At 51.1% G+C, this 21,107-nt stretch overlaps 10 protein-coding genes across 10 annotated transcripts; 1 reads left to right on the forward strand and 9 right to left on the reverse strand.

Moving 5' to 3' along the window:
* Nucleotides 1–794: 794 nt before the first annotated feature.
* On the reverse strand, nt 795–1,457 carry LAESUDRAFT_740269 (uncharacterized protein). Its single transcript, XM_040911069.1, has 3 exons — nt 1,230–1,457; nt 933–1,167; nt 795–865 (listed from the first exon to the last, which is right to left on the reverse strand). Exons 1-2 carry the CDS (start codon nt 1,396–1,398, stop codon nt 974–976), a joined length of 363 nt encoding a protein of 120 aa, XP_040770552.1. The 5' UTR covers nt 1,399–1,457; the 3' UTR covers nt 795–865; nt 933–973.
* Nucleotides 1,458–1,580: 123 nt separating this feature from the next.
* On the reverse strand, nt 1,581–3,010 carry LAESUDRAFT_719357 (uncharacterized protein). Its single transcript, XM_040907615.1, has one exon. It carries the CDS (start codon nt 2,920–2,922, stop codon nt 1,876–1,878), a length of 1,047 nt encoding a protein of 348 aa, XP_040770553.1. The 5' UTR covers nt 2,923–3,010; the 3' UTR covers nt 1,581–1,875.
* Nucleotides 3,011–3,535: 525 nt separating this feature from the next.
* On the forward strand, nt 3,536–6,847 carry LAESUDRAFT_669290 (glutaminyl-tRNA synthetase). Its single transcript, XM_040905398.1, has 6 exons — nt 3,536–3,963; nt 4,023–4,094; nt 4,198–4,409; nt 4,460–4,931; nt 4,984–5,284; nt 5,344–6,847. The coding sequence occupies exons 1-6, from the start codon at nt 3,675–3,677 to the stop codon at nt 6,515–6,517; spliced, it is 2,520 nt and encodes an 839-aa protein (XP_040770554.1). The 5' UTR covers nt 3,536–3,674; the 3' UTR covers nt 6,518–6,847.
* On the reverse strand, nt 6,643–7,162 carry LAESUDRAFT_27063 (uncharacterized protein). The gene has a single exon (XM_040901794.1). The coding sequence runs from the start codon at nt 7,052–7,054 to the stop codon at nt 6,767–6,769; it is 288 nt and encodes a 95-aa protein (XP_040770555.1). The 5' UTR covers nt 7,055–7,162; the 3' UTR covers nt 6,643–6,766.
* On the reverse strand, nt 6,842–8,370 carry LAESUDRAFT_27202 (DUF537-domain-containing protein). Its single transcript, XM_040901798.1, has 8 exons — nt 8,253–8,370; nt 8,055–8,176; nt 7,780–7,995; nt 7,513–7,718; nt 7,383–7,454; nt 7,218–7,312; nt 7,128–7,161; nt 6,842–7,074 (listed from the first exon to the last, which is right to left on the reverse strand). Exons 1-8 carry the CDS (start codon nt 8,306–8,308, stop codon nt 7,069–7,071), a joined length of 807 nt encoding a protein of 268 aa, XP_040770556.1. The 5' UTR covers nt 8,309–8,370; the 3' UTR covers nt 6,842–7,068.
* Nucleotides 8,371–8,424: 54 nt separating this feature from the next.
* On the reverse strand, nt 8,425–10,261 carry LAESUDRAFT_719360 (uncharacterized protein). Its single transcript, XM_040907616.1, has 8 exons — nt 10,037–10,261; nt 9,837–9,949; nt 9,559–9,771; nt 9,287–9,501; nt 9,143–9,232; nt 9,064–9,088; nt 8,935–9,009; nt 8,425–8,883 (listed from the first exon to the last, which is right to left on the reverse strand). The coding sequence occupies exons 1-8, from the start codon at nt 10,072–10,074 to the stop codon at nt 8,600–8,602; spliced, it is 1,053 nt and encodes a 350-aa protein (XP_040770557.1). The 5' UTR covers nt 10,075–10,261; the 3' UTR covers nt 8,425–8,599.
* Nucleotides 10,262–10,901: 640 nt separating this feature from the next.
* Nucleotides 10,902–12,667, reverse strand: LAESUDRAFT_719362 (uncharacterized protein). The gene is made up of 8 exons (XM_040907617.1): nt 12,586–12,667; nt 12,395–12,507; nt 12,111–12,320; nt 11,839–12,053; nt 11,695–11,784; nt 11,616–11,640; nt 11,487–11,558; nt 10,902–11,435 (listed from the first exon to the last, which is right to left on the reverse strand). Exons 1-8 carry the CDS (start codon nt 12,651–12,653, stop codon nt 11,149–11,151), a joined length of 1,080 nt encoding a protein of 359 aa, XP_040770558.1. The 5' UTR covers nt 12,654–12,667; the 3' UTR covers nt 10,902–11,148.
* A 416-nt stretch (nt 12,668–13,083) lies between these two features.
* On the reverse strand, nt 13,084–15,247 carry LAESUDRAFT_754071 (cytochrome P450; the record flags this gene model as incomplete). Its single annotated transcript, XM_040911839.1, has 9 exons — nt 13,084–13,396; nt 13,449–13,650; nt 13,708–14,111; nt 14,171–14,251; nt 14,316–14,375; nt 14,432–14,499; nt 14,557–14,751; nt 14,813–15,022; nt 15,080–15,247. 9 exons carry the CDS (start codon nt 15,245–15,247, stop codon nt 13,084–13,086), a joined length of 1,701 nt encoding a protein of 566 aa, XP_040770559.1.
* Nucleotides 15,248–16,353: 1,106 nt separating this feature from the next.
* LAESUDRAFT_754072 (uncharacterized protein) lies at nt 16,354–18,234 on the reverse strand (the record flags this gene model as incomplete). Its single annotated transcript, XM_040911840.1, has 7 exons — nt 16,354–16,989; nt 17,044–17,198; nt 17,264–17,394; nt 17,461–17,616; nt 17,669–17,787; nt 17,837–17,933; nt 17,987–18,234. 7 exons carry the CDS (start codon nt 18,232–18,234, stop codon nt 16,354–16,356), a joined length of 1,542 nt encoding a protein of 513 aa, XP_040770560.1.
* A 417-nt stretch (nt 18,235–18,651) lies between these two features.
* LAESUDRAFT_808534 (uncharacterized protein) lies at nt 18,652–19,871 on the reverse strand. The gene is made up of 3 exons (XM_040914073.1): nt 19,542–19,871; nt 18,937–19,489; nt 18,652–18,877 (listed from the first exon to the last, which is right to left on the reverse strand). Exons 1-3 carry the CDS (start codon nt 19,670–19,672, stop codon nt 18,752–18,754), a joined length of 810 nt encoding a protein of 269 aa, XP_040770561.1. The 5' UTR covers nt 19,673–19,871; the 3' UTR covers nt 18,652–18,751.
* Nucleotides 19,872–21,107: the final 1,236 nt, after the last annotated feature.

Raw genomic sequence — 21,107 nt, forward strand, 5'->3', positions numbered from 1 at the left:
ATGAGAACAAAAAGGCTCGAATGTCCGCCGGGCCCAACAGTTTGGGTAGCGTTGTCTCAGGCGCTCTGCAGGCACTATACCATATATCGTCTGCCACATCAGGGCAGCATGCTAAACGTCGTAATTAGACAGGTAAATGAAACGTAAAATGATGACCGGACACCACAACCTGGTGCCCGGGCGATCCGGCGACAGCACCGGCAGAACTTGAGATTGTGCGTTACTTGAGGAGACAATGAACAACTTCGGACGGGACGCTGGAGAACAGCTCTAAATGCTTAACCGGAACTGTGAGCCACGGTTTTCTACAATGTTAACGTCAAAGTATGTTGAAATGCTCGACATGAGGGCAAACATAGCTGCATTTAGCCTAGATGGATCACCGAAGGATGGACAAGCATCGTCTCAGAACATGGCCGGGAGGAGAAAATGAATCGGCGATTTTATTTAAATTTCACGATATCACGCGGGTATTGCCATCCAGACTTGCCACAATCATGCATGGAAGGCCTAAACGGTTCAGCACGACATTCGGCGGAGCAGATAGCATCATAAATAAAGTTCATAGATGACCGTCGTGATATTATCGGCAGGGGTCTGGTGACTAGGTTACGTACCTGTTCAGACGCTGAGGTTCAAGGCCGTCATGAAATACTTGGTTGAGCGCCATTCGCGAGGCACGTTTCTCCCCATTCTGCACGGTGACCACGCCATGGTATGGTATAACATGATGGAAGAGTAATCTGCAAGGCTCCATGGGCAACGAATGAGTACACCCAATGTAACCACTGACTCTCCATGCTACCCTGCCGGTGCTCATGGCAGTGACATTGACCAGAAGTTCTTCCGCTCCGATGCGCCACCACTAGCGTTGTGCAAAATTGATCAATAATCAATAAGTCGATTGCACACAGGACTGCAAAGTCGCGCACATCGAGAGTTCGCTCTGTTTAGCCACACTACACTCCCCGTCTCACGCAAGCTTCCTTGACAATCGCTCAACCTCCGCACATTCATTCGGCCCGCGCACACAAAGTACGGTTGAGCTTTCTTTGTCCTCGGAATCGGGTATCAAGCATTTAATATCTTGTACATCAGGACAAGGGCATTCCGATGGATTCGGCACGCAGACGAGGGTGTCTGGACAGAGATACTGAGAGCAAGACACTGTTGTGATGCACTCCGTGAGAACAACCTTTGAATCAATGTAGCCTTGTCACAATGCGCACCACTATCCGAGCGTGCCACCCATTGCCCAGCACCCGAAGCTCCAGTCTGTCGCTGCTGTTGTTGCTGATGACCTGGATGACCGAACATATGTTCAAAGAAATTGAACTGGGAGCATACTGAAGGAATCAGAAGAAATAGAGCGTATAGAAATGAGGCGTTCGGCAGCATGCTGGTAGATGGCGTCGCGCGACAACAGCGATTAATGCCAAATTAATGCTCGCCTACAGTACGCCACGCGCACACGTGATTGTTTACGACACGTCTACAAAGGCGGGGCGTCAGCCATATATATATATAGCGTCACGTCGGACCATTCAACTTAAATTATACATGCGGCATCAAGGCGGATAGCGAATGCTCATATGTTTGCAAGTAAAATATCATTTCTTCCGTACGTACTTTGTTGATATAGTCATGACATGTTTAAGCAATACGGTACGTGAGAGCAAACAGGATAGATGAAATCAGAAGCGAACGAGTGGCAATGCACAATCCTATGTGATCGGATAGGATGAAGCAGTATGGGACTAGACCGCAGCAGTATGAGACTAGATAGCGGCTAGATAGCGTGAATATATGGCGCAGAGATTCGGTAGATATGTTAGGGCAGTCCGTAGCGGCAGACTATGTCACGTAGCGATGGGGTTAAAAGATAAAACCATCCACACCGTTCTCAGCTTCGTTTTCCATAGCTTTTCTCCTCGCCTTCCTCTCTTCTTTGCTGAGTGACGCCCTGCTAGCACTAGCTTTCAGCAAGGAGGTGTGATTCTGCTCAATGAGCCTTTGACTCCTCCGCGTAGGTGCGAGCGGCTCATCTCCACCACCCGAGCGTAGAGAGATGCCCTTCATACGGGGAGTGAGAAGGGTCGATTTCGCCATCTCGCCTGGTTCCTCCAGGTGCACTGCAGGAGGCACCAACCCAGCCTTCGCCCACGCTGCAGCACCAGGGACGGCAGGTACTGCAGTCGATTTGTGCGCTTTCTTTCGAGGCCCGTGGTTCTCTTTGTCAGCCTCCTTCTCTAGCTTTGCCGCCACAGATGTGGGGCAGTCATCTCCCTTCTCGTTCCCACGATCTGCTGCAGAGCTCGGCGCCTCCTCGTATGGGTCTTGATAGACAACGAATCCTGGATAGTGTATAGACTGAGGGTCGGGAGGAATAAGCCGGCGAGGGATCGCACGAGGTTGAGGCGTAGGCGACGATAAAACAGCTACGTATCCATTTGAACAACCGTCAACCGTGTTGTCGCGTTGGACTGTCATTTGAAGCGACGGTTTGGCCCTATACTGGTTCGGATCCAGGAGAGTCGGGGAAGGTGCGAGCGTAGAAGATGCGACAGACGCGCTCGCCTTGGGGGTGTCCATCTCATCTGTAAGCACTGTACTGAGGCGGCTAGCTTTGGGCGTGCTGAAGTCCAATCTCCTCGCGGGACTGTCCGGGCCCGACAGCAACGCACTGAAGTACATGGGAGCGAACCTGCTGCCGCCATAGGATGCGGAGGGTGGGCTGTCCATCTTGACTGGAGAACGGGTCGTATCGAAGTTGACGACGCGTCGTTTGGCAGGTGTGCGAGGCGATGGGCCACCGGGGGAAAGAGGCCGCTTGTGCGGTCGACGGAGCGGAAGACGCACGTTGTCGTCAGGGAATAAGAAATTCTCCAGTGGAAGCTCCTGTAATGGTCCTAAACGCGTCATTTGTATCGATTAACAAGGCAATACGGGCTACGAGCGCGTTCGCGAGGATGAAGTCAAGTCACAGTGGGGGTACGAGAGGAACAAGTTCAACCGTGGCGCGTTACGCGACGCGTTTGACTGTGACGACGTGATGGTCCGAGGCACGTGCACTCGTCACACGCGCGGATCGCTCCGAGTCCAGTCAGGCCACGGCCACGGAACCATAACATGAGTGGCGAAGATCATCAGCCACTGAGGTTATAGACTTTCACTCAGGCTCTTGTTATCACAGAGTGGTCTTCAAGACAGCCAAGCCATTGCCTTAAGATAGTCATTGTCAGATTGCCACCTTAAGCCTTGCCATGCTCCGAGTCCGGCTCAAGTTTGGTTTCAGACGGCTGCCTTCAGAACACTAAGTAAATAGCTTCACAACATGGTACCCTGATTACATATATCTATAAGCAGTCTTGTAAGCTTGTATCCGCACAGTTCTTCAGAAAGGCTGATAGCAAGCTGACCATATAGGTGGGAGATAACTTGAACTTATGAGGGCGCGGCCAGCTTGCTTCACCAACCCATCCGGAGTCCGCCGGACCAGGCCGGACCGCTCTAGCGCTCAGCGCTTAGCGCTTTCATGATCGTTGACTCGGGAGTCAATATTCCAATACCTGCACCGAGTCGAAACACCCACTTGCATTACTGTCATTCGCGCGCATAGCTCACGTTTACGCTACCATCCTCCAGAGAGAAGCTCGCTAACGGGGGTGATCACCATGCCTGCCGAGGTAGACACCACCGACACCGTCGATCTCATTACTCTTTTCAAGTCTATTGGTCTCACCCAATCGAAGGCTGCAGAGGCGGCCAAGAGCCCTAGAAGCGCGAAGGCACTCAAAGAGATCATTGTGACCCATGGCTTAGTGGAGAAGGAGCTTGAAGATAAGCAAGCCGTGCTGTTAGCAAGTCTTGCCGTGCAGGGTGCAAAGCTTGACGAGGGCGAGCGTGGATATGCTGTTAAGGCCGTCTTGGATGGACGATTAAGGAGCACTGATCAGGTTTCGGGTGTGTACGAGCCGTTCTACGTCGATCAAGTGTTGCCAATGGACTGAGGCTGGGACTAGCTGCCACGAAATACCTTGAATCACATCCATTGCCCATCGATAGCAGCGACTTCGATAGGGAATGCGGAGTGGGTATGTAGACCTGCTGTTTCCTCGTCATACATGTACCAGAGCTTCATCCGAAGTGGATGTGTTGTGTGCCGTACTCATTAGCTCATGCTGATGCTTCGTTTAGGTTTTACCATCACGCCTGAACACCTCGCCGTCCGAGTCACGGAATACATTAGTCCCAGTGCCGCCTCTGGCTGGGCCAATTTGGGTGCTGTGATTAGTGGGCTCAAGAGCACTGACCTACGATGGGCAAATGCACTTGAGTTGAAGAATGCTGTAGAACACGCATTTACCGAGAAGTTTGGACCCAAAGCAGCGTCGAAGCCAAAAGGCAAGGTAAGTACATCACATGTCCATGATGGCAGACTAGTTATGGGCTAGTCTAGGAAGTGAAGAAGGAGACTGCCACGAAAGCTATCAAACCCAGTGAGCTAAGTGCATCCGCTTCCACCTCAAAAACGGTATTCGCCGAAGGCTTCCTTGGACGTCTCCATAAAGTTGGCGAGAACCCTCAGCTCCATCCTCGTCTTCGCGAACAGCATCTTGCTGCTACCGGCGGGCTTGTTCACACCCGTTTCCCTCCCGAACCCAACGGATATCTACACATCGGTCATTCCAAGGCTATCTTCGTTAACTTTGGATATGCTCAATACCACGGTGGCCGATGCTATCTGCGCTTTGATGATACAAATCCGGAGGCGGAGGAAGGGCGGTATTTTGAGAGCATCCTGGAGACGGTGCGGTGGTTGGGCTACGAGCCGTGGAAAATTACTTACTCAAGCGATTACTTCGATCGACTATACGAGCTTGCCATTGAGCTCATCAAAAGGGATAAAGGCTACATTTGTCATTGTACCGGTATGTTGTGGCCCTTCTCTCTTCATGATCTGTGCTGATATTGTTCTCGCAGCTGAGGAGATCTACGCGAACCGTGGAGGAGACGAACGTGGGCCTCGCAAAGCGTGTGTTCATCGTAATCGGTCTATCGAGGATTCGTTAGCAGCATTCCAGAAGATGAAAGAGGGAGCGTATAAGCCTGGCCAGGCGATTCTGCGGATGAAACAAGATCTTGAATCTGGCAACACGATGATGTGGGATTTGGTCGCGTATCGGGTGCTCAATGCATCACATCATCGGACGCATGACAAGTGGAAGATTTACCCCACGTATGACTTCACGCATTGTCTATGCGATAGCTTCGAGAATATCACGTATGTTAACTGACATCTTTTGAATACCTCTCACATCAATTGACCTATCGCGTCTGCAGGCATTCATTATGTACGACTGAATTCATCGCATCGCGCGAGTCATATGAGTGGCTCTGTGATGCGCTCGAGGTCTACAAGCCTCGTCAGTCTGAATACGGCCGCCTGAACCTCACTGGCACCATCATGTCGAAACGCAAGATTCTCCGGCTCGTAAAGGAGAAACATGTGCTCGACTGGGATGATCCGCGCCTCTACACGCTCATTGCGCTCCGTCGGCGAGGAGTGCCGCCAGGTGCAATCCTCTCTTTCGTCAGCTCACTCGGTGTTTCCACTGCCACGACCAACATCCAAGCTGTGCGCTTTGAGCATTCAATCAGACAGTATCTAGAAGGCACCGTGCCGAGGTTACTCATGGTGCTCCGTCCGCTCAAAATCACGATCGAGAATCTGCCAGAAGATTATCTCCTCTGGCTGGAGAAACCCTTGCATCCCAAGGTTCCCGAGCTGGGCACATCAAAAGTGCCATTCACGCGCACGATTTATATCGATGAGGATGACTTCCGGCTGCAGGATTCCAAGGACTACTTCCGACTCGCACCAGGGAAAACCGTGGGTCTTTTCCAGGCGCCGAATCCGATCACATGCACCTCGTACAAGACAGATTCCGCCACAGGTCAGGTCGTAGAGCTCATTTGCCGGATGGAGGAGGGATCAACGAAGAAGCCGAAGGCGTTCATCCAGTGGGTGGCCGAGCATGCCCCATCGGGCAGTCCGGTGCGCGTGGACGAGACTCGGATTTTCTATCAGCTATTCAAGAGCGACAATCCGTCTGCGGTAGAACCCGATTTCACAGCCGACATCAACACTGACAGTCTGGAGGTGGTTAAGGGCGCCATGGTCGAGGTCGGCTTCTGGCTGCTTGCAAAGCGAGCGTATAACGAGGCGATCAAGGAGAGCGAGGTGCGCACGGAGAAGGCTTTGAAGGATGCTGCAGCGACGGCGCAGGCTACGACCGAGGATGATGACACACCCAAGGCGACCAGCGAGCAGCTCGTGGGCAAAGAGTGCATCAGGTTCCAGGGGTTGCGTGTGGCTTACTTCGCCGCAGACAAGGATGCACGGCTGGCATGTCTAGGAGAGGATGAGGGAACGGAGCCTGCACGGCGGGAAGGAGATTATTTAGTGCTCAACCGCATCGTGAGTCTGAAGGAGGATTCCGGCAAGGCCGCTTGATTGGCGAGTATAGGTAGATGGTGCGCTAACGTAGATGTAGTCGCATATACAGTCATGATGACTGGTCGAGTGCTATTCCTGATGCTCCAGTTCCCCTGCGTCGAATGGCTTAAAACACCAACCATGAGCCGTACCCTAATCTGGATATGCATGTTCACGCGGGCTTGTCTCTGTCCTGCTCATACTGGGCTTGAAAGTTAATACATCAGCTATTGCCATTAATCTTATACAAGAGACATGCCCGGGCGATCAACGTAGTCGAGGATGCAGGCCGACCATACGCTTTGGTAGAAGCTTGTTCTCATCCTCGTACTGTATGATTTCAGCTTCATGCGCTAATAGAACGTATTTCTTGAAGCTTGAGTGGCCGATTTCTTTGTAGATCCATGGAACCTCTGAGGCAAGTTGTGACGCCAGCTGCGTGTATAGTATGTACTCGCTCCCTTGCTGCAGCCGTGATCTCAGCGTCTCTACCATCGGCTGAAAAACGCGCGCATATTCTGGAGGTTCGGGTTCGGGTTCGGGTTCGGCAAGCATTTCAGCAATATCTGCTAATCCTGTATGAAGATACGCTTAATATGTTTCGAGGAGAAAAGATCGACATTTCTGCACCTTCGGGTCTAACCGTTGTAGGTTCGCTTTCGCTGGGAAGAGATGCATCAGGACGATAGCCACTGACAGAAGAGTATGGTGGGCTGACCCCAAGTCTGATTCGCCTGATTTCGCATGCGTATTAGTCACTTGCTCTTCTTCGGATGCGGCAACGACTCTAAATGTAGAAGGCCATTCTGACAACTTGGGCAGTGAAATAGATTGAACTGTTCAGCGCACAAGCAAATTTCGACTATGTCCGGGACAAACTGACCTCTTCAGAACTGGGAAGATTCGAAGCAGCTGCATGAATCTGCGACGCTTTCGGAACAATTTTGGGGGCTAGCTGTGTAAATGAAGAACTTCAACTCGAGAAAGACGCGCAAATGACATGAGAGTGTCACCTCAGGCAAGAATGCATCCGCCCAGGGGAGAAGAGCAGCGGTCTGCACCACCCTGAGCGTGTCGTGCGCGAATTTAGGAGCAATGACAATCATGGTGTACTGACGGAGCGACAGGGTAGATACCGCATATGCGAAGTCCTTGTCCCCTGAGATGAGAATAATGGTGCTGGGAGCCGGCTGGCCTAGGGCCCACTGAAACATATCCACTGAAAACATCATAGGTAAGGCGCTGCACACGTAGGTGCATATAGCTGGTTGTATTTTTACCTATCATTGCTTTGTCGGCAACATCTTTGTCACCATCGTGTGGACAATCGCAGATCGTGACGCCGCATCGACGTAGCATTGCCCTCTGTTCAGTAGATGCTGCCATACGATCGAGGTACGCGCGGAACGTCGTCACATTTCCGTGGCTTTTTGCATAGCGGCTTAGTGCATGCACTATGGAAGGACCGTCCTTGCCTGATGGCAGCGCACAATTCTCTGAACATAGTTCACGCTCCTGAATCAAACGTCGCTACTTCGAGCCAAGAAATGCTCACCGTAATCCCAGAATATTGCAACCTTCTTCGGTGGCGCCTCGGGTTCTTCAACAGCAGTGCTTAGTCTTCTAGATATTACGGCGATATTGGGCTGCCTCCACCATCGTTGTGAGCCGTGAACTCTGCCATGAACGTGGTTGACGATGCCAAGAAGGCCGACCTTCAGCAGGTAGCATTATGAAAGTGGGCAAGCCACACCTAAGATATGGAGATACTGCAGCAGCCCGGAAGTGGAGTCTGAAGATGGGCAACATTTGGGGGAGGTGAAGTCTGGTGAAGTCGGTGGCTTGCGATCACATGCGGATGAGATTACACACGTCCACTCGAGCCTTTTGAGTGTACTTCAGAAATATAAGACATGCGAACTGCATAGGGCATATTCAATGGGGTGGTGATACTATGCTATTTCTCAATACCGCATGACCGTACTTCTAGATCATTCATCCCGCAGCCGTCAAATCACCTCGATCTCCGGGACGTACTGGATTATTGGAGAAATGAATCTACAAGCATGTTTCCAAGAAACCTTATGCACGGAAGTCACATCATCGCAAACGAGGATGCAAACGTAAGTAGCGTTTCCCCATCAACTTGTTCACGTCATCATAGTCAACGACCCTGGCTTGATGCGCCATGTGTATGTAGTTTTTGAAGCTGTCGACGCCAGCCTGCTTGTATATATCGTTAATATCCGCTTTAAGTGCAGACGCAACCCGTTGGAACCACGTGAATTGATCTCCCTGTGTGTGTTGTCGCAGGATCTGCACGAGGGGATTGAAGTAGTGTGGATATTGCTCTGACTGCAGAGAGTGTTCCGTATGTATGTTGGCTGAACTCTTTCAGCATCAAGTCTTTACTGAAAGGGACGGTACACACGGACCTGGGGAGTGCGATGTCGATACCGCGCCCACATTGACAGGCGTGATTGTAGAGAGCGAGGCATGCTGTCCATCTGCTAGGAGCGTATTAAGAGGGTGGATAAACTGCGTAGGCTGATATGATAGCTGACTCGTTGATGAAGACGTTGATGGTAACTGATAAGCTTCTTTGAGAGGATCAAACAGGAGAGAAGTCAGTAATGTACCTACAAATTGTATGTTCTTTTCAAGCACAAGAGGGTTTTCCTGTGCATGGTTGGGACCATTCAGCCTGGAGGAATTCTGTTCAGAAGCATGTGCCTGCACGTTAGGCTCAACGCAATGCCCTGATCACGTTGCAATGTCCTTGCATACCTTCACGAATAAAGCATCCGTCCATTCTAATAACGCAGCACTTTGTACCGCTCTCAACTTCTCGTGCGCCGAAAGGGGAGCAAACACGACCATAGTGTAGCCGTTCAGCGACAATGTGGAGACTGCATCAGCATAGCTGCTGCCTGCTGTGATGACTATCATGACGTTAGAAGCATCAGCAGCTGGTCGGTCGAAGGTCCACCGGAACATGTCAGCTGTGCTCAAAGACATGTTTGATTATCCCTTCGAGATATGAGACTCATATTACGTACCGATCATGGAGCTATGAACAACTTGTTTCCTGCTATCACAAGCGCAATCGCATATAGTGATGCCGCCTCTGCGCATCATCGCACTCTTGGCGCTCAAAGGCACAAGTCGGCTGTATGCACGAAAGCTGGATACTACGCCCATACTTCTAGCATATTGCCCGAGCGCGCGTACAATGGACGCTCCTCCATTGCCTGAAGGTAATGGGCAATCGTCTGGTACGAGGCGCGTTACCGTTCGGAATTGATTCACCGACTCTATTTGGCGCCCATATACCCACCATAGTCCCAGAACACAGCAACGTCCGCGAGTTTTGTTCGACTTGTATTTGCACTTGAAATATTTCTGTGCGGCAAAGAGGCAGCCTCGAATTTAGTAGCTTGGCACCGTGACCTGTCGCAGCCGATCAGCACGACTTGTTGGCAGCCTAGCAAAAGTGCCCGACGTGAAAAGGAATGAAGAATGTAGGCTGTTGCTCACCTGTTGCACAACAGACTCGCTTCATGCCAGTGGGGCATTACTCCCTGCCAGACGCGCCGCGAATGGGTAACGATGCTCAACATCGGTGGTAAAAAGCAAGACGGACGCCACACGGCACGTCGGTGACGATCTTGCCTTATACCGACTCTGGCTGCTCGGATTACGACCGCCACTATATGTGTCTGTTAACGCTGTGGGCAATACAAATCCGAGCCTTTGTAAATGTTTCATCGGCGATGAACACTAGATACAAGGACTGAAAACGACATCCGCGATCAGGTGAACAGGGCGCCTAAGTCTGCAGATATACTGTGCGCCACTGCTTGCTATACGACGTGAAGGCTAGTAGTATCCAGGGATATTGCTAATACTGGTCTAGGTCTGAAACCTCTCGATGATCTCCTACACGGAACATATACATGCGATGACTACCCGCATATACAATGGCCTCAACGGAGTGATCGCATATTAGCGGTAATTCAACGTTCAACGCTCGTCTCCAGGCATGCCCGTCATCTGCCACTCCAGCTGCGCATCCTCGAAGTACTTGCGCATGACCTGCGCATGCTTATCGGTCCGCGTTTTGAATCCTACATTATACATATTGGGCCCGGTCACGAAACCCTCCGTCCACGTCAGGGTTTTTGGGCTTGCCTGTCGTAGGATCCGTCGGGGCGTAGAAGTCCATGCTACAAACGAAACGAGACAGTGCGATGAACAGAGATGCTTCTGCAATGTAGCTGCCCTGGCAGAAGCGCCGTCCGGTATGGAGATGTTGCAGCAGGCCGGAGATGGAGTCTGAGGATGGGCAACATTGGTCGGTGGCTCAGGTGCACAATCACATGCGGACGATCACGTCCACTCGAGCCTTTCGAGTGTGCGCCAAGTCATTCGCAACTGCACTACAAAAATATGGGACATGCGGGCTGCATAAGGCATATTCAAAAGGGTGGTGATACTACGCTATTTCTCAACACCGCATGACTCGGACTGTACTCCTAGATCATTCATCCCGCAGTCGTCGAAACACCCCAATCTCCGGGGCGTATTGGATCATTGGAGAAATGAGTCTACAGGCATGTTTCCAAGGAACCTTATGCACGGAAGTCACATCATCGCAAACGAGGATGCAAACGTAAGTAGCGTTTCCCCATCAACTTATTCACGTCATCAATGATGACCCTGGCTTGATGCGCCATGTGTACGTAGTTTGTGAAGCTGTCGACGCCGGCCTGCTTGTATACATCGTTATTCTTCAAATCAACGTGAAGTGCAGACGCAACCTGTTGGAACCACATGAATTGATCTCCCTGTGTGTGTTGTCGCAGGATCTGCACGAGGGGATTGAAGTAGTGTGGATATTGCTCTGACTGCAGAGAGTGTTCCGTATGTATGTTGGCTGAACTCTTTCAGCATCAAGTCTTTACTGAAAGGGACGGTACACACGGACCTGGGGGGTGCGATGTCGATACCGCGCCCACATTGACAGGCGTGATTGTAGAGAGCGAGGCATGCTGTCCATCTGCTAGGAGCATATTAAGAGGGTGGATAAACTGCGTAGGCTGATATGATAGCTGACTCGTTGATGAAAATGTTGATGATAACTGATAGACTCCTTTCAGAGGATCAAATAGGAAAGAAGTCAGTAATACACGTACAAAGTGTATGTTCTTTCCAAGCACAAGAGGATTCTCCTGCTCATGGTTGGGACCATTCAGCCTGGAGGAATCCTGTTCCGAAGCATGCGCCTACACGCGAAGCTCAGTGCAATGCCCATAGTGCGTTGCAATGTTCTCATATACCTTCACGAATAAAGCATCTGTCCATTCTAATAACGCAGCACTTTGTACCTCTCTCAACTTCTCGTGCGCCGAAAGGGGAGCAAACACGACCATGATGTAACCGCTGAGCGACAATGTGGAGATTGCATCAGCATAGCTGCTGCCTGCTGTAATGACTACCATGATGTTTGTAGCATCAGCAGCCGGCCGGTCGAAGGTCCACCGGAACATGTCAGCTGTGCTCAAAGATGTATTCAGTTAACCGTTCGAGATATAAGACTCATACTACGTACCGATCATGGAGCTATGAACAACTGCTTTCTTATCATAAGCGCAATCGCATATAGTGACGCCGCCTCTGCGCATCATCGCACTCTTGGCGCTCAAAGGCACGAGTCGACTGTATGCGCGAAAACTGGAGACAACGCCCATACTTCTAGCATATTGCCCGAGCGCACGTACAATGGACACTCCTCCTTCACCTGAAGATAATGGGCAATCCTCTGGTACGCCGAGGCGTGTTACACTGGCAGTTTGCAACTTATTCATCGACTCTGTTTGGCGCACATGTACTCACCATAGTCCCAGAAAACAGCAACGTCCGCGAGGTGTCTTCTACTTGTATTTCCACTTGAAATATTTCTGTGCGATAGAGAGGCAGCCTTGAGACTTCTAGCTTGACACCGCAACCTGTCGCTGCCGATCAGAAGTTGGCAGCATAGCGAAAGTACCCGACGTGGAAAGGAATGAAAGAACATAGTTGTTTACCTGTTGCACAACAGAGTCACTTCACGGGGGACCACTCCTTGCCAGACGCGCCGTGAACGGGTAACCATGGTTAACATCATTGGTAAATATCAAGACCGTGACGGACTTCACACGAGTCCGACACGTCGGCGAAGATCTTGCTTTATATCGAAGGCTGCTCGGATCACGACCGCCACTATACGTGTACGTTAACGCTGTCACTGGGCACTCGCAAATCTGAGCCTTTGAAAATGTTTCATCGGCGATGAACACTAGATACTAGGACTGAAGACGACATCCGCGATCAGGTGAACAGGGCGCCTAAGTCTGCAGATATACTATGCGCCACTGCTTGCTATGCGACGTGACTCAGGCTAGTAGTATCCAGAGATATTGCTAACACTGGCCTAGGTCTGAAACCTCTCAATGATCTCCTACACAGGAACATATACATGCGATGACTACCCGCATAAACAATGAGCTCAACGGAGCGACCGCTTATCAGCGGAAATTCAACGTTCAACGCTCGTCTCCAGGCATGCCCATCATCTGCCACTCCAGCTGCGCATCCTCGAAGTATTTTCGCATGACCTGCGCATGCTTATCGGTCCGCGGTTTGAATCCTACATCATACATTTTGGGCCCGGTCACGAAACCCTCGGTCCACGTGCCGGCTTCGTCATCGATGTCAGGGATTTTGGGCTTGCCTGTCGTAGGATCCGTCGGGGCGTAGAAGTCCATGCCCCAGACCAAGCGAGACAGTGCAATGAACAGAGATGCTTCTGCAATGTAGCTGCCCTGGCAGAAGCGCCGTCCCCAGCCGAAGACGAAACTATAAAACAAATTAAGCTTGGGCAGGGTCGGACGGAGGACGGCATACTCACTGGTCGCGGCCATTAGAATCAGGCCCACTTGCCCAACGAGGTGATTTATCTTTCTCATAGTACCGCTCGGGGGTGAAGGCGGTCGGGTTGGGGAAGCGATCTGGATCCATATGAATCGCCCATACATTCCCGAACACAGTAGAGCCCTTTGGGATGAGGTACCCATCGTAGACATCATCTTCCTCAGCCTTGTGTGGTACTCCTGTTGTTATATCAAAAAAGTCAGAATAATGCTCGACAGCAACATGGCCGTGCTTACCCATGATGATGGCTGGACGGCGTCTGAAGGTTTCCTTCAAACAAGCAACGAAGTACGGCAATCGATCCATATCATCAAAATCTGGCATGCGTTCCATGCCCACTAGGCTATCTATCTCCTCCCGTGCGCGTTCCAGGACATGGGGATAGGTGAGCATTAACAGCACGAATGATTGCATTGTGCTCGCCGTCGTATCTGATCCCGCCTCGAGGATAGTAGCCCCTGTATATGCGATCATTTTGTCGCGCATCCAACCCTTGTCAGTTAGTCCGTTCCCGGGTGCGTTCTCGACACCAGCATCCATGCGTGCGCGAAGATACTGATTGATGAAACCGTGACGGTTGATGCCTTGCTCCGTGGCGGCCTTGCCTTCATCAAAATACTTGCCCCACAGATCCATTTCCCTTTTCAACAGCTTGTCATTGAGCGTGCGTTTGGAAAATGAACGACAAGAACTACCGACCATTGGTGCATCTTGCGACCCTCTATCCTCCAGGGAGCTAGGAAGTCAGGAAGTTTGCGTAGGATGGGGAACGCGTCCGCACTGTGAATCCGATGGCATAGGCTTCAACATAAGGGAACGTAAGAACTTGCATACAACCGCTCACAAGTAGTTCCCGGGTTGCGCGACTTGGGTAAAGTTGACCATGACATCATATATCTTGTGCCTGTTTCGATGTATATGTTTAGCGTAGGATGACTAATGATGTAGTATGCTACCCACAAATACGGATTATTATAGAGGTGATGAGCACGTTGACCATATGCCACGTTGATTACTACACTAGTAGTCTGTTAAACCGATCAATGAGTCCCGAAATATTAAAAGACTAAGCGACTTCAACTCACAAAACGCCTGATCACACCAAACCAATGGCGCTCTGGCACCTCGCCATTAGGACCTTGGTGATGTTTCTCTACGATGCTCTGGTCACCATGATTGAGCAGGTCGTACATGAACGCCCGTGACTCTAGTTCTTGAATGCGACGGTATGCCTTCGAAGGAGTGAATCCTATTGCTGACTGCAGACTCTTGCGAACTGTCTATGGCGTCACATATAGCAGGTCAATTGCATCCCTCCAGTATACAAAGCGTTAATCTCACCTTCCACTCCTTCGCGAAGGGTAGGAACACCATGCGCTGTCCATCACTCACTAAATCCTGAGCGACATGAGGAGATGCCCGGCTGGAATAGTTGCTGCTACGCTTGACGAGAAGTTCATTCGCTGCCTCAGGCGTATTGAGCACGATGACATTCTGCGGCCCTAAGCGGAGATAAAATATATCTCCATGCTCCAAGGCCCATTGACGAAACTGACAAGGATTAAGTTTTAGTATGAGCACACAGGTGATCGATGCAACGGGACAGACCTGAGGATATGGCTTCAGAACATTCACTTGAAATATATTGCCAAAGAAAGGTATGCCTGACGGGCCGGGTGGTAGCTTGTGCCGTGCAGTCTTCCGACTGTTAAAGACGTAGAGCGCAACTGTGGTCGAAGCGATGAAGCCCAGCAGGACAACATCGATGGAAAACATGTCTGGCGAATGGCAAACCACCTCGAGAAACGCCAACTGCGTGTAATTCGCTGCATGTCTTTTATATTTCCTTGCAGTCTCTCTTGGTTCAGATCATGTGTGTGTTCTTCGGTGATGCGTGCTTGTATCTGATTCGACACAGTGGGACATTTGTGCTCCAATTGGATACCGGCTGCGGAAGAAGTTTCCATGTCTCGTTTGATTCCGGTCGTTCCGAGCTCAGTCATACGGTCGCCCTAAGCTGCATAGCACAAACCCTCTACAAGCTTCTAGGCGATGGGAGACTTGTGCCAATATACGGAATAAGGCGTCTGGACATGTCACCCCGTCTTTGTCATGGGTACATGATTTGTTAGCAGCCTAGCGGTACTTTGGCGTGATAGCGGAGAATGAGAAGGCAAAGGGTAGTGATCAGACTCCAAGGATGCGAATTTCGGTCCCCAAGCAGTAGAACGCCATGGGAAACCAAGAGATAGATGCACCTACGGGGACTCCATTTCAAATGTAGGCCGCAGGAGTTGCAAATGGAACACATCAGGTATGGAAGACCGAATCCTCGATATACCCGCAGCTTCAACGCAGTCGGTACACCGGACTCTCCCATCAACGCGATGAACCGCGTCATCTGCAACTATGGAACCCTGATACAGGACTACGACACATGTTAAACGCAACCTCAACTAGAATCCAAAGCAAGTCTAAGAACCTTTGTCAAGGTCCTCATCGGCGGTCAGACTCACTATCGTCTACCCCGCGTCACAATATTTAATATTGAATGGCGCCAATATTTGACAGTCGCTCTGATATCACCGCTAGCAACGTCGGCCTGATTTGACCAAAACGGGGAGCTCGGGCTGTTAGCGTAGAACTTCGTGAACGATGTGTTTCAAAATTTCAAGCTCCAAGCTCAAGCGCTCAGCGCTCAAGGCTCAGTCTCTTTCGGAGATCAAAAGTGCGTTCCAGCCAGTCCACGCCATTGAACCAGGTCAACGACATATCCAGTATCAGCCAGCGCCGGAACGCAATTCCTCATAATGCCCTGCAGAAGCCCCCACACCATACTGCTGGCTATAAGTCAACCGGTACTCAAGTACACGAGTGAACCATCAATGAATTATGACCTCCCCAACCTCGCCTACAATCCTTCTCTTCCGTCGCCCCGGCGGCGCACCCTTGACCTCGCCTTTGTGCTCTACCTCCATGTCCCTTATGTGCAGCCCCATCAGAACGTTCCCTAGCTCTCTCCCATCCTCATCACTCAAAAATGCCACAGCCAGGTCCCCAATTATCCTCAGCACCTGCCTCCCCGTATGCGACACGTTTCCCAGCGGTGGTATGACGCTGAAGTCCGAGAACGAGACGTGCTTTGCGCGTATCAGCGTCAGGAGCTTCGCTTGAACGATGACGGGCTCTGATTCGCCTTTATGAGAAGAAGATGCAGTATCTGGGGTAGTGTTTGGCTCGCGTCCGCCCTCCCGGCCGTGCTCGCTGTGCCAGGAGCTCACGACGCCTTGAAGTCGTGCAAAGTGGTCTGTCCATAGAGTGAACTGCTCAGAATTGAGCACGAGGATGTGTGGCGTGCATGCGTCGCGCGTGGCCTCTATGTTCGGTGCAGGACCCGGAGTGGGCAGTGGCTCAAGCCACGGGTCAAGCACAAGCGCGTGTGTTATCGGGAGTGCTTCCGGGTGAATGAAAGAGTCCCGAAATGCGAGAGAGGGTGGTGGATTCGACAGGATAGATAACTAAGGAGCTTATAAACAACAGCGAAGACTGAAGTGCATAGACATAAGACTCACCACGGTAGCTCCACCAAATGAATGCCCCACTACGTCCACATCTTCGCTAAACTGCATTCGGCCTGTCGTCCAGCTACTCCAGAATGGGCCATGCTTGAGAATCTCATGCGCGCTGCACCCGTGAACAATGTGGACGTCACCCAGTAGCGGCATTTCTATATTGCGGGATAATGGGAAATGCGTTGTCATATACAGAAGGTCATCGCAAGACTGCGCCTACCAGCTTGTGGAGGTGGACGCGCATTCGTGAAGTCAGCGAAGCCTCTATATGCGAGATAGATTTCCATCCGTCGAAAGAGCAGCTGATCCTCTCGAAAAGCTATCTTTGCAGCTTCTTCCTTGAGTTCATACCTAGAGTAGAAGCCCGTGCGGTCTTAGTCAATCACCTGTTGGTGTTCTTCTGGCTTTAGGGCATACTTTACGTCCTCAGGATGCAGGTAGAATTTAACCTTAGGCTTGTAACCTTTATTCGCTGTTGATGCAAAGTGTGACATAACCACGGGGGCAGTACCATCTCGATGCTCCATAGCGAGGACGACCTTGCCTTGAGAAGCGAGACGGATGCAGAGGTGACTTCATAACGTGTCCGTGATAGCATAACATACGAGACGTCATACGGACGTACCTGTATGTTGTTCGAGTACCACTAAGTCCATGGGAAAAGAACACAAGCGGCCATTGCGCGTGCGGATCTTCAGAACAAGAAGCACGGTCAAGGAGCGGCACGTTAGGATATACGGGCAGCTAAGAGTCTCGTCAACGAAAGCATGTAATGACGGTGAGTGAAGCCGACCTTAAGACGAGAGGCCACGAAGCTCATAAATACTTCAGACATCCAGAAAGGAGATTTCGCAAAGTGTGCATATCCATGCATCGTCTCCCTGACCGGTCTATCGTACGACGTCTCAGATTCACGAAGCGACTCCGGCAGTTGTCTACTTACTTCGGGACCCACTCCATGGACTTCCTGAGCTTCTCTGGAGGTGTGCCATCTACACTTGGATTACTGATGTCTGCCGGGTAGAATGCGGTGAAGACGACCTCTTCAAGAAGCAATGCAGGTTCGCGTGTGACGTTTCCGCTCGGTCTTCGCAGTTTTCCTGAACCGATCACCTGAGGGTCATTCAGCGGAATGGCGAATGTAGTCGCCCCGACTGGATATCGCCCTGCGATATCCGGGAGAGTGAACATGAGAGGCGAGCAGAGGAATATTGATCTGGATGAGCGTACCTTACCGGGGATCGGGAGGAATATGTAAGTGATATAGCTGACCAATAACATTACCCCACGGCTGTGTTAACTGCAGAGAGAGGTTTAAGCAGCTTATTAGTGTGGCGACTTGATTTATGACTTGTACAATCGCATGGCTAGCAGTCCTCGATTGCTGCACTCGATATTTTCACATCTTGCGCTACCAGGAGCACAAAGAACAAGCTCAAGTCGACGACGGGGCGTCCCGATGACACGGCCGGATCACTGGTTGGCTGCATCTCGATCACGTGACAGTTGCGCCACGGCAGGTGGAGCCCCTGGCTTGGGTAGAGTCCAAATAACAGAGTCAGGACCAATGTGATTCATAAGAGGTACATAAATAAACTACACGATCCCCTTGAAACACTCATCCATTTCCTGCCTGGTGCCGCGAAAAGTGACGGGTGCCTCCCGCGACAGTCGTACAATTTGGTCCGCAAGGCGCGTCAGCCAATCGTCAAGTGACGTATATGTCCTCCTTTGCGGGGACGGCGTGACATTCGTCCAAAGAATATCCGCTCTCTTGGTTCTTCGGTAACATTTCCTCTGATGATGAATTTCTCGTTGGGTATAAATCGATGTTCTTACAAGCAGGTCGCTTCAGATACGACGCTATGGTTATAAAATTGCACCGAAAAATACCTTTAGCTCTGCGCTTGAGTACAGGAGAACCATATGATCGAGGTTGTGATGAATATCGACGGTACGTGTGTTGCAATGCTTGTGCTGCCTGGGCAAAGACACGTGTACCGAAAAAGACACATCGACGAAGTCTCCGTCATGGAAAACCGACGGGAGACACCGTACTATCTTCTCAGTGGCAGGAACTTGACGCCCAAGCATGAGCTTGTCAGCAACGACCCATGAGTTTGCGATTTTGCGAGCTTTGCTGTCCGGAGCATCTGCAGGAGATAGAACAGACCTAAGCTCACAGTTTGCGGTCACCTGGTGAAGGAGCGTGAGCAGGTATGGAGTGTGAAGGTTGTAAACGATACCAGCCCGTTTGAACACCCTCCTATTGAGAAATATCTCGTTCGGAGAGCGAGGTCGATGAACGGGGACTTCCGCACCTAACGATGCGCAAATGAACTCATCCACGGCCGACAGGGCATTGACCTGTGCCTGGAACGGGGATTCGAAACCACCAGAATGTAAAGTGACGTATTGGATAGCGCGCACAGCATCGTGAACGCGACTGTCAAGGATGATGAAACGTCGAGTTTGGCTCCGGTACAGCTGGTACATACCCATTCCAGTTACCCAGTGGCATGACGCGGACAGTTTTGATGAATCCTTGCATACGAATGGAAATTATTTCAACCTCGTCCGATGCGCCTGAGGTAGATCGCGTGAGACTGAACCACCCGAAACCCGTCATGGACTTGATTGTCGCAGGGCATCAGAGAAACCCAATCACAGACGTCATCATAATTTCCGGGCATTCTACGAGACGGCGGCAGAGTGTCGAATGTGTTCGTGTCTTGCGTCAGGCGCCCGATCCCCTGAGGCCACAAGTCTCGAACTAGGACGCCCGCAGAGACTGATTACAATTGTGAGTGGCACGGAGGGAGTTTACCGGCACGACAGATACCCATGAGCGGAGCGGGAGATGGCGATAATAAGGGAGGACATGACCTTGGAGCTTACAAGTGCGGTATAAATGCTACACAGAGAGATCGGCACACTTGTCCAGCCCAGGGCCATGTGTGTGTGATGCGGGTGGAATCAGCCTTAGGACGGGAAGCTCCTATTGAGGTGGGGCAAATGGGCGGATCAGATGACGGATACGGACGTAATGAGTTGGTCGATCGGCTCACGCAATATCTAATCGAACGCGGTCCTGTGGTGCTCACGCTTCGAGAAGATGCTCGCTTCCCGCTCACGAGTACGAGCCTCAAGATCTAAACCTGATGACGAGAGAGTTTCCAGCTCGCACGATCGGTCAATTTCTCTGCCGTCGTGGTACCGGACGCTGTTGCAAAGAAACGGCTAGTGAAGTGGAAACCGCATGCATAGACGACATCTGCGAGCGTGTACCGAGCGATATCCACTTCTGTAGGAATATCCTTTGACTGAATTTGTCTAGCATAGGCTGGCCAGGTACAGAGGGCGGCTGGACTTCGAGCGGGAACACGGGCGGGGGCGGATGAACCACAATCCGGCGGGAAAGCTGCTCTGTTGACAGATCTCCGAGTCGGAATGCGATCGAGCCTTGCCTCGCGGGCGAAAGAGAACGCGCATGCAATCAAACGTCGTCTGCATTGAAGGTCGCTGACTGACATTATGCCAATAACCAGCGAAGCAGCGTGGAAAAAGGCAAAGTAGTCGCCAAGAGAAATTCAGACCGAGCAGTGCGGTAGCGCGATCAGTTACGTAACTGCTCGATCACTTACCGGAAATAGGTTCTTAACGCTGACTAAGGATGGCTACGGCCCTCGTAGTATTCTCATTTCATCGAATGGAAGGGAAGGAGGTCAGATTTGGTTGAAAGAGTAGGAAAGCCTGCATCTACGGAGACAAGCGCAGCTGTCTGTTGTTGTCAAAACTGGAATCCCGCCGTGCAACGCGTGCATTCTCCCGAGAACCGAGAATTCAAGCGTATGATAAAAATGAAGGGACGAGGACGAATCATTACCTTGCGACTGCAAGGTTTCTCCCAGGTCAGAATGTAAGGCGATTTTTTACACAGGATTTTGTACTTGTTTGGCTCTGTTTAATAATGTTTCTCTCCATCGGCCTTAACGCCACCTCCCCCTCCCCCACACTCGATCCTAACACCACCACACCCCCTCCTCCCAAACGCACTCGTTATA

The sequence above is a fragment of the Laetiporus sulphureus genome (genome assembly GCF_001632365.1).
Source record: "Laetiporus sulphureus 93-53 unplaced genomic scaffold LAESUscaffold_1, whole genome shotgun sequence".
NCBI lineage: Eukaryota > Fungi > Basidiomycota > Agaricomycetes > Polyporales > Laetiporaceae > Laetiporus > Laetiporus sulphureus.